The sequence below is a fragment of the Aethalodelphis obliquidens genome, unplaced genomic scaffold (genome assembly GCF_003676395.1).
Source record: "Aethalodelphis obliquidens isolate GAN/ISIS:26980383/991018 unplaced genomic scaffold, ASM367639v1 scaffold85, whole genome shotgun sequence".
Lineage (NCBI taxonomy): Eukaryota > Metazoa > Chordata > Mammalia > Artiodactyla > Delphinidae > Aethalodelphis > Aethalodelphis obliquidens.
Window position 1 is genome coordinate 6,274,092 of NW_020838029.1, and position 15,413 is coordinate 6,289,504.

At 44.8% G+C, this 15,413-nt stretch overlaps 1 protein-coding gene across 8 annotated transcripts in view; it reads left to right on the plus strand.

Moving 5' to 3' along the window:
* Positions 1–15,413, plus strand: part of DLG3 (discs large MAGUK scaffold protein 3) — a 65,487-nt gene that overhangs the window by 41,230 nt on the left and 8,844 nt on the right. For all 8 annotated transcript variants that reach the window (XM_027093596.1, XM_027093597.1, XM_027093598.1 and 5 more), the window contains 3 exons: positions 11,772–11,948; positions 12,195–12,270; positions 13,087–13,186. In XM_027093596.1, the coding sequence (XP_026949397.1) occupies positions 11,772–11,948; positions 12,195–12,270; positions 13,087–13,186 (353 nt within the window). The remainder of the gene's footprint in view (positions 1–11,771; positions 11,949–12,194; positions 12,271–13,086; positions 13,187–15,413) is intronic.

Consider the following 15,413-nt stretch of genomic DNA (forward strand, 5'->3'; position numbering starts at 1 on the left):
GTGTGTGTGTGTGTGTGTGTGTGTGTGTGTGTGTGTGTGTGTGTGTTTAATGCTTGTATCAGACTCTTGGGTTAAACTTTTTCTAGTGGCCTCTGATACCAGCTGGAAGGTGGGGAGGGGAGGCTACAGTTGCTAGTTGCCTGGCAACGTGACATCTACTCTGTCCTTGGGGTTTGAGATGACATAGCCAACCGATATAAATGCTAATTGCAGTTTTTCTCTCAGGTGCTTGATTTTCTTTTTCCTCAGTTGCTAGTTCCTGACCCTCCTGCAGGGAGAAGAGCCAAGGGAGCCCAGATTTGAGCCTCAAGCCCACTAGAACCCTTCATGGTTCTTTTCTAAAATGAACCCTCAGCTCTACTCCCTCTGTGTTGAGAGCAGCTTTCTTCACATTTGTTGTGAAGAGAGGAGAGCAGGAGGAAGGCTGGACTAGTCACTGGTGATCTTTTCAGTCTCCTGTTTTCTGTCCCTAAGCCCTTGCTCTGGATCTGCAGCCTAGACACTGGGGTGCCAATGGGGGGACTCAGAAATATGCTGTCGCCTCCCGCAAAAGGGTAATAGTTATGTGACTCGGTCAGGATTGTTCCATTCCCGTGCTTCCAGCCCCCGCAGATGTGGCACTCCAGTGTGTGTGGGAAGCTGATCTTTAGGCAAGACAGTTTCTTTGGAGAGCTTTATTTCTAAATTTCCCCTCTCTGCCTATCCTGTGCTAGAGCTCTCCCTGCCTGGGCAGGGGGAGTGGGGCATCAGCTCTCAACCTGGAAGACCTGGAACACCCTTCTCTGGTCCTGGCAAGGGACGCATTCCATCTGACTCTGGGGAGGAGGGTGGAGACTGCACTCTGTTTCTAGTGAATCAGTTTATACAGTTTATATCATCTGCCCTTAACCTTATGTAGATAATATCTGTATCCTCAGAGGAAAGTAAATATGGTTTAGAATAGTGAACATTTTTAATCACTAGAGTTCCTCAAGGGAAATAATATTTTATGGCTAGATTAGCGAGCTGAGGTATTTCGCTAAGCTAACCCTCTACCAAAGCCTGAAGCCTGGCTCGCTCTATTGCTTTTTGTGCCTGTTTTTGGCCTTTTTTTACTCTACAGTAGCTTCCTTTTGTTCAGCATTTAAGTATATTCAAGGTTCTTCCATTCTTAATAAGGAAAGAAAAGAAATTCCCTTGATTACCAATAGTCCCTTAAACTATTGTCTTGTTTCTCTTCTTCTCACCACATTTGCCACATTATGTGCCAGGAAACACTAGCTCCTCAAGATGTTAAATATTGTGTGAAAAATCAGTGGTTCAGTAAGTTGGGCAAATGCAGGATTAAACAGAGGAAAATAGGGTTCTTTACTGTGATCAATCTCTAGGAGGGACTGTACTAGGCAGTGTTTCCCCCCAAAGATAGGAGCATGGGAGCCTTATTTGGAGAAACTGGTCTTAGCATCCAGGCTTGGAAATATTGCAGTCGTCTGTACTTGCTGCTGCTATTGCTTCAAATTGCTTCTCTTTCAGTAGGAAAGGAAGTGTGCATCTGCTTATCAGCATGGTGGTATGGTTCCAAGCAACTCTGAAAGGCTCCAGAGGGGCAGAAGCCCAACTCTGTCAGTAGTGACTGCTTCGCTGATTCTCTGCCGTTGGTCTGATCTCTTCATATTTGTTTCTGTGTATTACCGGCTTTCTTCTTTAAAGGCTCTCTTTCTACCTTGCTGACCATTCCTCAATACGTTTTATTAGCTCTGCCCCATAAATGGCAATGTCATTTATGTTCACAGCTTCAAATCCTGTTGTGTAAATGACAACTCTGATCTCTTTACTGAACTCCAGACCCACATACCAACCACTTGTTGCACACGTGACTGGAGCTGCCCTCCCAGTGCCTCAAACAAGCAGTGTGTTCCAAATGGACCCCCACACCTACTCATCCTCCTTACTTTCCTTATCTAAACTAATTGTGTCACCCTATCATGTGGAAAAGGGATTAGATTTGTTCTGTCACCCAAGGCAGATCTCAGCTCAACATAAGGAAGATAGAGCTTATGATTAAAACTGTCTGAAAGTGGAATGAACTGCTTCTGGAGATAGTAAATTTTATTCTTTGTCACTGGAGGTGTTACCAAAGAGGCTGGGCAGCCATTTGTCTGAGTGTTGCAGAGCGGGTTGAAGCTAAAGATCTGCTCAGAGGCTTTTAGTAGTTCCCAGTGTCTTCAGGATGAAGGGGAACAAACAAACATTTTAAACAAACATTTACGGGAACAAACATTTAAACATTCTCTTTAAATTGCTTTTAAAATCCTTTTAATAATGCTACGAAGTAGGCATTATTATTCTTATTTTTCAGGTGAGAAAACTGAGATTCCAGTTAGACAGCTAAGAAGTTCCAAAACTGGAATTTGAACCTGGCTCTGACTAGAGCTCTCTCATCATTTCCCAAACTTGCTGATAGGAATCAGCTGGCATGCTAGTAAAAGTACAGATTCCCAGGCTCTTCTTCTATCGATTTAGATTCACCAGGTTTGGGGAAATGTATGTTTTTAACAAGCAGTCATAATGCTTAGGAATGACCACTTGTTTGTCACAATAGACATTTATTTCTGTTTCACTCGAACAACTGAACATTACACTTACTTTAGCTCCTGCCACGTGGAAAGCAGTAAAGCATGGGCCTGAGAAATTGGGCGTGGTTGTGGCGGTAGATTCAAGGAAGCGGTAGACGTGGTTCCCGCCCTCCAGCAGCTTGCCATCCACACAGATGATACTACGCAGCAGGTGGTTAAAGTGAAGGAACCCTTTACAGTGGGATTTCACCTCTAATTCTGTTTGCTGTTGTTTCCCCTTCTGACATGCTCCTCCTCCCTTCCCTTCCCCTGAATCTCTATCCTCCTCTCGTGTGCATGGGGTTGCAAAGCTGTTTTGAAGCAAATAACACCCTCTTGCAGCTGCACTGAGGCTGTAGCAGGTGAAGCCTTAGGAAGCTGCAGCCACACTAACCACAGGGGAGATGGGATTTGTGGAGCGGGGAGCAGGAGGAAGAAGGAAAGATAGCAGTGTTTGGAAAACTTGGTTTTAAAGTCACTAGTGACTTAATGGAAAGGCCTTCCCCACCCTTCACCATACTATAGAAACACCTCTTAAATAGTATAGGCAGGGTGAACAGAGCCCCTCTTTCTGCCCAGTCTAGGGCCTTTGCTCTGCTGGTTAATTTGCCTTCCACACTAGAAAAGTCCACAAAATATGCCTCTCTTGAGCCTTTTGCTCAGGGTCAGGGTGATTAGATGTTTAACTCAGGCCATTCTGATGTGAAGGTAGTAAAAAGACACAGGGTAGGTTAGAGTTCCAGAGACCTCCAAGTTCTACACTTGTATTTAGTTTATTTATTTATTTCATGAATGAACAAAAGACCTTATCCTCCAAAGCTTGCCAAGAGGCTTGATAGTACATTTGTAGAAATAGCTTTTGAAAGTCTGTTCCGGCTAGCCTGGCTACATTCTTTGCAGTCACAGGACAGCATCAGGCATTTTGGGAGTCCTGGCCTTCTGGCTGGCCATCTGCCATCCCAGTTTTCTTCCCACTCTAGGAAGGAAGTCATGCCCCATCTGTAGTCCTGATTCAAGAAACAATGTCAAAAAAAATGTCAGAAATATTGGCTTAGTCATCAAAGAAGGCTGGAAGGTGCTCCTTCTTCTTCACAAGCAGACATTAATTGTACACTGCTCTGTGCTTAGCCCAGGGTGGTGCTCGGGGGAGCCCAACTTTGTCTTGCTCATTAGTGAGTTTCAGTAGTGGATTAAGATGCCAGCGAGGTAATATTGGCAGGCTTCACTATCTGACAGAATTTGGGAGTGATGATAATCCGCATCTTAAAAAGCAACCACAATTTATGTAGTGTTCAGGGCTACCAGAGGATGGGATAGTTTCCTGTATCAGTGATTCTGGAACTGCCTGTTGCTGGATCATATACAGACACCAGTCCTGGACTTGTAATCCCCTCAGCTGATCCAACAGGTGCTGTGAACCCTGAATATTCACACACTGTGGGTCTGTGAATGCCCCTCTAACTTCATAATTGCTCTCTAAGGCCTGAGACTCTGAGGTAGACTAAGGAGAAGAGTGCCCTCCCCTGTTCTCCATGTTCCCTTCTTCAAGGTGTGCAAGGGACTCCTGACTTGCTGCCAGCTGCACTTGCTCCTCCTGTGATGACCCACCTTGTGTCTATCTGAGTACTCAAGTTTGGACTTTTGAGTTGCTCTTCAGGAGCTGCGAGAAATTTTAACTCTTGCACTAAGGTCAAGGGCCGATTTACAGCTCTCTGTGCATCCTTTAGATGGACTAGGCAAGGGAGGGGCTGCTGAATTTTTAAGTAATATGTGCCCTTTATCTGGTACTTTCTGTCTCAGGCAGCTTGGGCTGCTGTAACAAAATACTATAGGCTGAGTGCTTGAACAATAGACATTTATTCCTCACAGTTCTGGAGGCTGGGAAGTCCAAGTTCTAGGTGCTGGCAAATTCAGGTTATGGTGAGCCCCCTCCCCCCTTCCTGGCTTGTAGATGACCACCTTCTTGCTGTGTCCTCGTGTGGCCTTTCCTGGGTGTGTTCTGAGGAGAAACAGGTCTCTTTGTCTCCTCCTCTTCTCATAAAGGACTAATGTTAGGATGAGGGCCCCTCCCTCATGACCTAATCTAAACCTAATTGCCTTCCAAAGGCCCCACCTCCAATTACCATTACATTGGGGGTTAGGGCCTCAACAAATGAACTTGGAGGGGGGAACCCAAACATTCAGCCCATAACACTGACCAAAGGAAGAAATCGATGTCTCCCAACTGGTATGGGAGGGATATACAGTGGAAGAACACTGCAGGATAGTAACTGGGAGGGTGTTCTGTGCTCCCTGCCCCAGCTTGGTCTCATCCACCATTCACGAGCATCATACGTGGCCTCAGTCCTCAAAGGGCTTTCCCCAAAGGGATATAATATGAAAGATTAGAAAACTGCAAGAGTTAAATAGCAATAAACAGAAAATATAAAGAAAGATCACTGCTAAATACGTAGTATGAATTTGGAAGAAGGAAATTTGGAGTGGGCAGGGTCACAGAGAAGGGTGGAACTTGGGTTGGGCCTCAGAGGAGCTGCTGATGGCGCAAGGGGACAGGCAGAGCCTCCCAGGCCAGACAGATGGCTGGGTCCACAGGCAAAGAGGTGGGCACACTACTAGGTGAGTACATGGAAGCAGCTACTTGCCTTTGAGGCTGTAGTGCTGAAGTGCTGTTATTTACTTTGCTTTGAGAAACCTGCCTGACCGGTTTCCTCGGTATTTGCCATTTTCTTTGCATTCCTGTTCACTAAGACACCAGGGTGTCTGGGCCAGATGCGTATGATTTCTCTGAATCTTTCAGACCCTAAACTTTAAATTTTAGGACCCGAACTGCAGAGACTTTGGGCCTGGTAATCTGTTTACTTTGAGCTGATTATATTCCTGCTTTCCCACTTGGCAGTGAGGTCCCAGCTGAAAGGAAGATTAGGCAAAGTCCTCTGGAGCGTGTGCATCATCCCTGTGGGCAGCTCTTAGGGGATACTATTTGAAAGGTCACCACTTAAACAACATATCTTTCAAGACCTTTGACAACACCTTCTCCTTAGGAAAGACAGGCAGCGGCATTTAAAGCTGCCGCGCTGAAACTTAGCTTGGGAACTCCAACCTGCAGACCCTGGGAAGTGAGCATCTGTTTTTCGTGCTGCTGTGACTTGGCTCCAGAAGGTGGCTTCATCGCCCACTTTCTGTTTTTACGTGCCACATTTTACCTGGGACATGCTCTTTACCCTGCTCTCAAGATAAATCAGTATTTTCTGGCCTGGCCATGATGTTTGAGAAGTTGTGGGAAAACCCAAGATCTGGCTCTCCTTTGCTTCACAGAGGTACATGGCCATAACCAAGGAGAACATATTCAGGGTTGAAGTCAATAATCTTCTATGTAGACCACTCACTGTGATCTTAGGCTGTGGATGGTAATATTTCCATAAGCTTTGTTCTTTCCCGACATAGTGTTTCCTTCTGACCTGACCAGTCCTTAACTTGGAGGCCCCCATGAGATTCTTTATATTTACACCCAGGAAGGATAAGGAGTTTCTGAGGCTTCTAGTCTCCCAACACACCATCTTGTCAATAAGCTCACACACATGAGATGGGACCAAGGTGACGGAGTAGTTAATTATGGTCTTTTTTTAGGTGTCCGGAGAAAACAGGTGTTGCTTTTTTTTTTCTGCTCACTCTTGGTTTGAGTCAGAGGTTGAAAAGGTTGGTTGCTGTGTCATCTGGGCCCTGCATGTGTAGGATTTTGGCTCCAGGACAGTTGTTCAGTCTGATTTAAAAGGGGAGGTATGTTACTGCCTTGACTTTCCTTAGTGCTTGCCCTAAGGATAAAAAGGGGCGGGCAGGAGGATATATTCATGTTGTGGAGAAAGGTGTTCTTTGATCCTCTTATTCAAGCCTGACTAGAGGCATTTGTAACAAGGTGCCAATCCCTGTCACTTCCTTAGGCTTCTAGGCTGTTCCTAAGAGAGACTGTTATTGCTAGAAGGCCACAGTTTAGCATGCCTCTTAAAGATCTTAGGTAGGTAGTCAATATTTTTTCAAAATTTATTAAGGTCTAATTTGCATACTTTTTCCTATTACATGAAATACATGTCATTTGAAAGGTGGTTTGACTTTACTACTCAGGCTTGTTCTCTTTTACTGGATTACTTCCCACGTGAAAGTTTAGCCTGGTAATGATTTTTTTTTTAATTTATTTGGTTGCACCAGGTGTTAGTTGCAGCACGTGGGCTCCTTAGTTGCGGCACATGGGCTTCTTAGTTGTGGCACGGGAACTCTTAGTTGCAGCATGCGTGTGGGATCTAGTTCCCTGACCAGGGATCGAACCCGGGCCCCCTGCATTGGGAGCGTGGAGTCTTAACCACTGCGTCACCAGCCTGGTAATGATGTAAAAAAAAAAAAAGCAAAAAAAAAAAAAAAAAAGTGAGGCAATGAAGTTGGTCACACAAGGCCTCCTAAATGAATGCCAGACTCCTTAGCTGGACTCCAGGCTGTCCACAGGCAGGCCCTGGCCAACCGCTCTCCCGAGTGCCCTGCGGTGAGGCCAAACGTGGGTGCTGCTGACCCCGGTACACACCCTAGGCTGCTTGCCTCCGAGCTTCTGCTCATGCTGTTCCTTCTAGCCGGAAGGGCCTCTCCCCATCTCTGTCTTTGAAATCTGAACCGTCATCGAGGAGGCCCAGTTCAAAGTTAAAACCTCCGAATAGATTCCCCAAGCTCGCTGTGACCTATGCTCCCTCTGAAGGCTTTTAGGCCTTGGTTTGTCCTGCCCTTGTGCCTCTCGCTATGACACACTGTCAGCATACTCCACAAGGCCAAGACTCATTTTGCTTCTGTATCTCCCTTCTGTCAAACACAGTGCCCCAAAGTAGACTCAGTGAGTATGTAAATAATGGAAGAAAGATATTTTCCAGACGTAGCCAAGTGGACAGTTAGCTTTTTTTTTTTCTTTTTTAAAAATGTGACCGTGACTTAGACCTCACAAAATTTTTCTGAGATTTAAGAGCCCTGGTCTGAGAGTTAACCATCATACAACTCTAAGATGAGGCCCTGTGCATCTCTGGGACTGGTTTTCATTGTCTATGAGGTACTTTTCAAGCTCTTTAGTCAGACAAAATTTCAGCAGGAAGAGATTTGGAAAACAAATCAAGATCATGACAATGGAAGAAGGACTGTTGAAGGAATTAGGAATGTTTAGCCTGGTAGAGAAGACCTAGGAAGGACTCAGACTCATTAAATGTTTGCACTGGAAAGAAATTTAGAGAATATCAAAGGAATTTCCTTTATTAGATAGGAAGTGGGGTGAAATGACCCTTGAGGTTTCAGTGTTCTACAGAGCTCTTCTCATTTGCTGTTCCAATTGATAGAAAAGGAAATTCTTGTCAATTCGCCTTTTACGTTCTCAACTGAGAATGATATTGTAGTTCGGAATTTCAAATTCAAGTTTTAGGCTGCTATGTTTTTAACAAAATCATCGTTTAAAAAAAGCATTGTCCATTCTGTTGTTCACTATTGCTCATTCACAAATTCATCAGATAGAATGTAGGTAAACTTAGGTACTACATTTTATTGGGAAATTGCCTTTTTTTGCCAGGGAACTTAGAGCCAAACAGGTTCCTCATCTGAAGTAAATGACTCAAGGCAGGTGCCTGGTTTATTGACTCCCCCAGCCCTTTTTATTTTCTTTTTTAAAAGTGCCTAGAACAGTGGTGTCTGTTCATATTAGATGCTGATAAATATTTGCTTAATTAATGAATATCCTTAAGAACAGACTATTGTATCATCATTTAAAATATTAGTTTTGAAGAATAGTCAATGATATGGGAAATATTAATGATACAATTTCAAGTGACAAGTACGGTTGCAAAATTGTGTATACACACCATGTTTGTAACTTAGAGAAATATGTACTTTTTGATTTCTGTGTTTATTACGCAATATTATACAATACCACGACAGTATGAAGAATTACTTCTAAGTTACATTAAATGTGATTTTTCTATTTTTAGGCTTTATATTTTTCAAATATTCTATAATGAGCTTTTATTAATTTCATTTTTAATGAAATTAATGCATATGGATAGTTTAAAATGTCAAATATTACAATAGCATATGCAAAAAATTTAATCCCTTGCCTATTCACCCCCTTTCTTGCTACACAAAGGTAACTGCTTTCGAATATTTTAACTGTAACAAAAAGAAATAGTAAATCTAAATAGCCTTCTATGTGTTAAATAAGGGAGTTACAAAATAATAGGGATGTAGAAACATAGTCAAATGAAAAATCAGGCATTTATTTCCACCAGGAAAAAAAACAATAGAGGACTTCCCTGGTGGTGCAGTGGTTAAGAATACGCCTGCCAATGCAGGGCACACGGGTTCAAGCTCTGGTCTGGGAAGATCCCACATACTGTGGCACAACTAAGCCCGTGCGCCACAGCTACTGAGCCTGCTCTCTAGAGCCTGTGAGCCACAACTGCTGAGCCCGTGTGCCACAGCTACTGAAGCCCACACGCCTAGAGCTCGTGGTCCGCAACAAGAGAAGCCACCACAATGAGGAGCCCACATACCAGCACAAAGAGTAGCCCCCCTCTCGCGGCAACTAGAGAAAGCCCACACGCAGCAACGAAGACCCAACGCAGCCAAACATAAATAAACAAATTTGTTTTTAAAAAAACAACAATAGAAAAAGTTTATAGGAAAGGAGGGGTAGTCATCTATGAACACCACTTACATAATGATGTAAAATTAAATATTGTTTAACCAAAAAAATGTGATGTAACTAAATTGGGAGGGCAGGGGAAAAAAGAATGGGTGAGTGCTATAGAAGACCGATACATAATGTCTAAAATGTAAAAAACAAAGCAAGAAGAAGCAGTTGTTTAGAAATATGTTAGAAAAGAAAAAGAAACAGCTAAAATATTTGAAAGCAGTTCCTTTTTAAATTGAGTTACATTTTTTGAAAGTCGTAAAAGGAACACATGCCTGTGGTTTAAAAACAAACCAAACAGTTCCATTCCTGACAGGCAGTGGGAACTGCTGGCATTCTTGTTGCCTTGGATCTGTGCTTATTTTGTTTTTACTTAGCTCGTGTTATGTGTTTTAATATTGTAAAGTATCCAAAATTTATCTTGGAAGTAAACTGACCTATTAGTTTTATTTAAATCTCAGACGTTTAATCAATTACCAATAATTGGATTCCTCATCCAGAAAATGTTTACATCAACTTTACTGTATGTACTCCAGCTTCTTACTGCTGTTGCCAAAGGTCAATATGGTTCTGTGAGGTGCTAAAATATATATTGGATTGTCCCTTTTATGTTTTAAACTTGTAACCAGTAAACTCTCCCTTCTAATCTTCTACAGCCTCATCCTAATCTCTCCTAACTCATTTCAACATCTTCTTCCTTCCCTCCCCAAACTAATTTGTGCGGAATCCAAGCTCTGTTCTTTTCCTTACTATATTTGTTTTAATCTTTGAAGCCCATAATGACATTTAGTGTTTCTCATTGTCACTTAAGATAAGGTCTTCACCATGCACGTGTTCGTAGGAAGCCCTGACAGAATAGCTTCCTTGCTTTGGGACACTCAGTTTCGAATGCAGCGCAGACGTGTTCAGATTTGATTCTATCACACAAAGCCCAGAAAGAACCTTGGGGATGGAGGGCCTCCTTAATCTGCTGACCTCAGCCTCTCTCCTTATTGCTCTGAGTGTGTAAATTGAGGGAGATAAAGGGTTTGGGGTCAGAATTTGGGTATTTTCATTTTCAAATACTCTGACAGTGACTTCTTAAGGATTCCATTTTAAGAAGTTTAAGATGTAGATGGGTGTTTCACGCTCCACAGTTTTATGACCTTCTGCATTTCATTTGGGCCGGCCTGCACATGGGGAAATAGTATGTTTTACTTTGCAGCTTCCCTCTGAGCCACAGACCACTGTATTGCAGGTAGAAGTCTAAGTCTTGGAACTAGTTCTGGGAAATCTGCTGGGCTGTATGTGCAAAGGTGTTAACAGAGAATATGAAGAAGACAGAGCCTAGATTACAAGTAGAAAAATACAAACTTTTCACTGAAATCACCCATTTGTGGTGACTGCGTATGAGGAGAGATCCAGTGGATGAGAAAAGTAGACACTTTCGTGTAGATGTGTCTGTTCCCTGAGCAGGGGAGCTCTGCTGTCAAGTACCAGCTTCACCAGAGCCGAAGTCAGCAGTCTATCCTGAAGGACTGAGCTTGCAGCTTTGGTTTAAATGTTCCTTCAAATCCGCCCCCTTTCCCTGCTATCTCATCATATATGAGGTCAGATTAATGTTCCTAAGTCTCTTTGGATGTGTCACTTCCTTACTCCCGAATCTTCAGGGGTCACTAGATCAGGTCTATTCAAGACCTTCCAAAATTGGCACCAGACCTTTATTTCCAGCCTCATTTTCCATGACTCTCAGCTGCAACCAGGCTGGTCTCCTTTTTTTCAAGCCTAGATGGAATAGCTCTCTCCCCACCTTCTCCTACCCTCCCCTTTAATCTTTACTCTGCATGTCTTATCAGAGGACCTGGCTTCTGTCCCAGTTAGTTTGGTGTGTGACCTCAGTCAAATTATTCTTCCTCCTTGAGCCTCCGTTTCCCCGTATATGAGAGAGAGAGACTGAACTGGGAGACTTCTTTAGAGGGGCCCCTTCAACTTTATCCTTGTGCGGGGTCAACATCAGCCTCGGCTTTTTCTTTCGCTGCCCCAGGATGCACGGCCCTTTTCTCTTTTGTATTTCTACAGCATTTACCATTCATTGTTTGGGATTGTAGTTAACATTTTTGTGTCCTATCTTCAACTACTTTTTAAAGATTTGTTGTAAACTGAGACAGCCCATTGGCAGAACTAACTTGTTTCCCTAGGGCGTGGCTGAGGGAGAAGACTAGCGAGGGTGTTCTGCTTTGGACTCACACTTCATGTCCAGAAGCTGGGAGGAGATGGGACTCGTGAAAGATTGTTTTCCCTTATGCCCCTTGTTGGGAGAATGGGATATTTACAATGTCAAGACTGAAAGAAGGATGCAGTCTCCCACAGAATTCCTTCTGGTCTGCTGTAAGGCTGCTGGGTGTGTGCTGGCTCTTTGGGTTGACCTTCCTCTGCCATCCTTCCACCTATTTAGGGTTGAGATGACCATTTCATCTTTCACTGTTTGTTTCCAGGGCCTTGTTTGATTATGACCGGACTCGGGACAGCTGCCTGCCGAGCCAAGGCCTCAGCTTCTCCTATGGTGACATTCTACATGTCATTAACGCCTCTGATGATGAGTGGTGGCAGGCGAGACTGGTGACCCCCCATGGAGAAAGTGAGCAAATTGGTGTGATCCCCAGTAAGAAGAGGTGAGTCGTCATGATCATGAGAGAGGTTTTCCTTCCCCTGTTCCTGGTATTGATTTCTTTTTTACCTATTATACTATAAGTTGCTTGAGAGCAGTGGATGTGCTTTATTACTCCTTTTTGGTAGAGAGCTGGTGCTCAGGACATGGTTACGATTCAGTGAGTCAAAGATGGCTGCTGTGCCCACTGCAGCCCACTGCTGAGACCATGCACTGGCAGTAACAGGACTTCTTTCTGACTCCAAAACAGGGTGGAAAAGAAAGAAAGGGCTCGATTGAAAACCGTGAAGTTTCATGCCAGGACGGGGATGATTGAGTCTAACAGGGTAAGTGGGGATCCCCAAGGAAGTCAGCCACATGTGAAGAGGCATAAGAAGCTTGAAGTCTGTCTGGTGGATAAGAAAACTGGCGAGCACAAAAGAATATCTCTTTTTCAGGGCGCTGGCTCTGTCCTATCAGAATACTGACTGCTTTTCACAAAGCAGAGAGAGCGGGCACCCAACCTCTACAGCCAGTGTATACTCCTTCCCCCTGGGTAACTGGCTCTTGAAGATGTGTTGGAGTTGGACTGTTTGGAAGGCTGACTTTCTTGGGGCACATGAAACCACTTGTGGGTGTCTCCCTGGCTGTAGACCCTTTCGGAGCTGTGGGGACCCTGAACAGAGCCTGGCCTTGTCATCCAGCCAGCAAGGCCAGCCCCAGAGCTCCGACCGCCCTTCAGACCGAACGAGGCATGAGGGCTCTGTCCATTCACCCCTTTTCTTCTGTGAGCTTCACAGGCCAAAGAACTTCTGGAGCGGTAGAGGGAAGAGAGACACGGAGTAGATGACTCTGTGTGTATCAGTGGCACCTTAGGGCATGTGTCCAGGAGGCTACAGTGACCTTTATCCTTTAGGAAGTACCAGTGAGTGCTGTGAGTCTGGATTAGGTAGAAACCTCTAACATCCCTACAACATTTTCCTGTAAACATAATTTTCCTCTTACATCAACTTTCATTTAATCTCATAGACTCCATTTGTGAGAGATGGTCTTTTGTTTAGCTCACCATTGTCTCCATTTTAGTTTTTCTTGCATGCTTTAAAATCCATTGTTCTGTTTTTTTTTCTTCTGTCCTTCCCCTCCATGTTCATGTTCTTTCACAGTCGATCAAAACGAAACGTAAAAAGAGTTTCCGCCTCTCTCGAAAGTTTCCATTTTACAAGAGCAAAGAAAACATGGCCCAGGAGAGCAGCGTACAGGAACGTAAGTAGCAGCAGGGAACAGAGAGCAGGCCACCCACAGCCCCGCCCTCTCTTCCTCATTTGCACCGAAGACTGGGAAAGTGTGTGTGGGTATGGGTGTGGGTGTGTATGTGTCCGTGTGTGTCGGTCCCCCGTCTATCCGCCATGTGTGCATGCGTGTGAGTGTGTGTGTGTGTGTGTGTACCTGCTTATTTGCAGAGTCAGGGTAGAAATTGGTCTGCACAGGGAGACGTTGGGTCTTTTTTGTCCAGCTCCTCGCTCTGAAAGAATGTTGGAGGCTCTGAGGTAGAACTGGTTCCAGGGCTTGCCCACCAGAAAGTCGCTGGCACTGGCATTGGGAGTGCATGGCTGAGCTCTGCTGTGGTGGTGATGAGCGGTTATCAGCTATAGGGTCAAGTTCAGAAAAATGGTTTTTCAAGAAAACCAAGTCTAGGGACTCGGTGTTGCTCTCCTGGCTTCTTCCTCTTGTGTTTTCTTTCCCTTATCTTCACTCATCTATGTCAAGAGAAGAGCCTTTTCTTCCCTGGACACCTGGAGTTGGGCCTACTTCTTGAATTACATGCACGTGCATATGCGTGTAATGCCTAGGGACGTTCACACAGCTCTAACAGACTCACTGTCTTCCCAGAGTGTTACAGAGCCAGCTTTCAAAATAAAATCCTTCTTGCTTAAACGAATTGACACCGAACGGGGTTTACTAAACATTGTCCAAATAAAGGTTTATTGAGCAACACAAAGCTGGTTTGATAGAAAAGGCCATAAAGCTGGGCTGAATGAACTTGCCATCCTGAGAAATATTCTCTTTCTACCATGTGCCTCAGAAATTAACTGCTCTCACCCTAACCTTAAATACCAGGTCAGGCTGCTAAAGTATTTCTCGCATGGCTCATGGTGAATTGTAAACCTCTCCTCTTCTGCCTCACAAGGAGGGGTCTCGGGGTCCTGAGCTGTTGGGACAGCAGGAGACTGACTCGTTCCGATAGGGAATGTCCTTTTTCTAGGCCAGCATGTTTCATGGTCATGGGATACATAGGTCATCAGTGTCTGGGGTGGCAGCTAGTAGATTACAAGGGTGCCCTCATCCAGATGCAGGTTAGGGCTCACAGTTCTGGGTAGCTCAATAAGGAGCACTAGGTGCAGTAGGAGACGGTCTGAGACAGAGGCCTGAGGTGAGGTCACCATAGTTCGTTCACCAGACAATTCCAGAACTTCCGTGCTGAGCCCAGCCTGGGGAGGCTTCGCTGTTGGGCGGCCCAGCTGAATGGGGGAGGGGAGTGGCTGCTGGATAAGCGTTGAAACTGCCTAGTGCTTATTCTCCAGAAGCTGAGCTCATCCCCTGTGGTCTGCAGAACTCAGGTCAGCTTGGAAGCCCACACCTCAGACTGCATGAAGCTTTCCCTGAAGGGTTTGGACAGAGTGAGTCAGTATTGGACGAAAGCTCCTTGGGATGATGATAATTCTGCCAGCCTGTCTGCCACACATAGATGTTTGACTTTTCATTCACCCTCAGAGGGAAATGGTGATTTCAGGGGCAAAGCAGAGATGGCTGTGTAACTACACACTTAGTCAAAGCAGGTGTTCCAAGCCTTGGTAAGTCACCTGTCTGTCCTGTCGGCCTGTAGGCTATATATAGACCACCTCAAAAAGGTCATCCGCTCCAGGGCCTTTTGGCAGCAAATTGGGCAGCATGAAGTCCAGGTATCATATATGACCTGGGATGTTCTTTCTGTAGCAAAGTTCTTAACCTGGCTATATTTATAGGTCTTCATAGTATTTCATACTTCTGTCACTGATGCTCACCTGGCTCTGTATTCTTCCTTCCCCTTGTCTTTTTTCTCTATTTTCTGTCTTCTCCCCAATTCTTTCCCTCCCTCCCTCCTTCCCTCCCTCCCTCCTTCCCTCCCTCCCTCCCTCCCTTCCTCCCTTCCTCCCTTCCTCCCTTCCTCCCTCCCTCCCTCCCTCCCTCCCTTCCTCCCTCCCTCCCTCCCTCCCACTTTGTCCTGCTGTCTGTGAAATTAGGACTTCCCTGGGTTAAGTGACGATTATTATGGAGCAAAGAACCTGAGTAAGTCAAACTTACATACTGTTAACTGTATTTCTGGCATGAGTGGAGTTGCTGGGGTTGGGGTATAGGGGACATGGGTGAGGGCAAAGGGCGGAGGGGAGGGCAGTGAGAGAATTTGTGAGAACTGGTACCACAGCAGGAGGAATTAGAAGTGGCTCTGAAT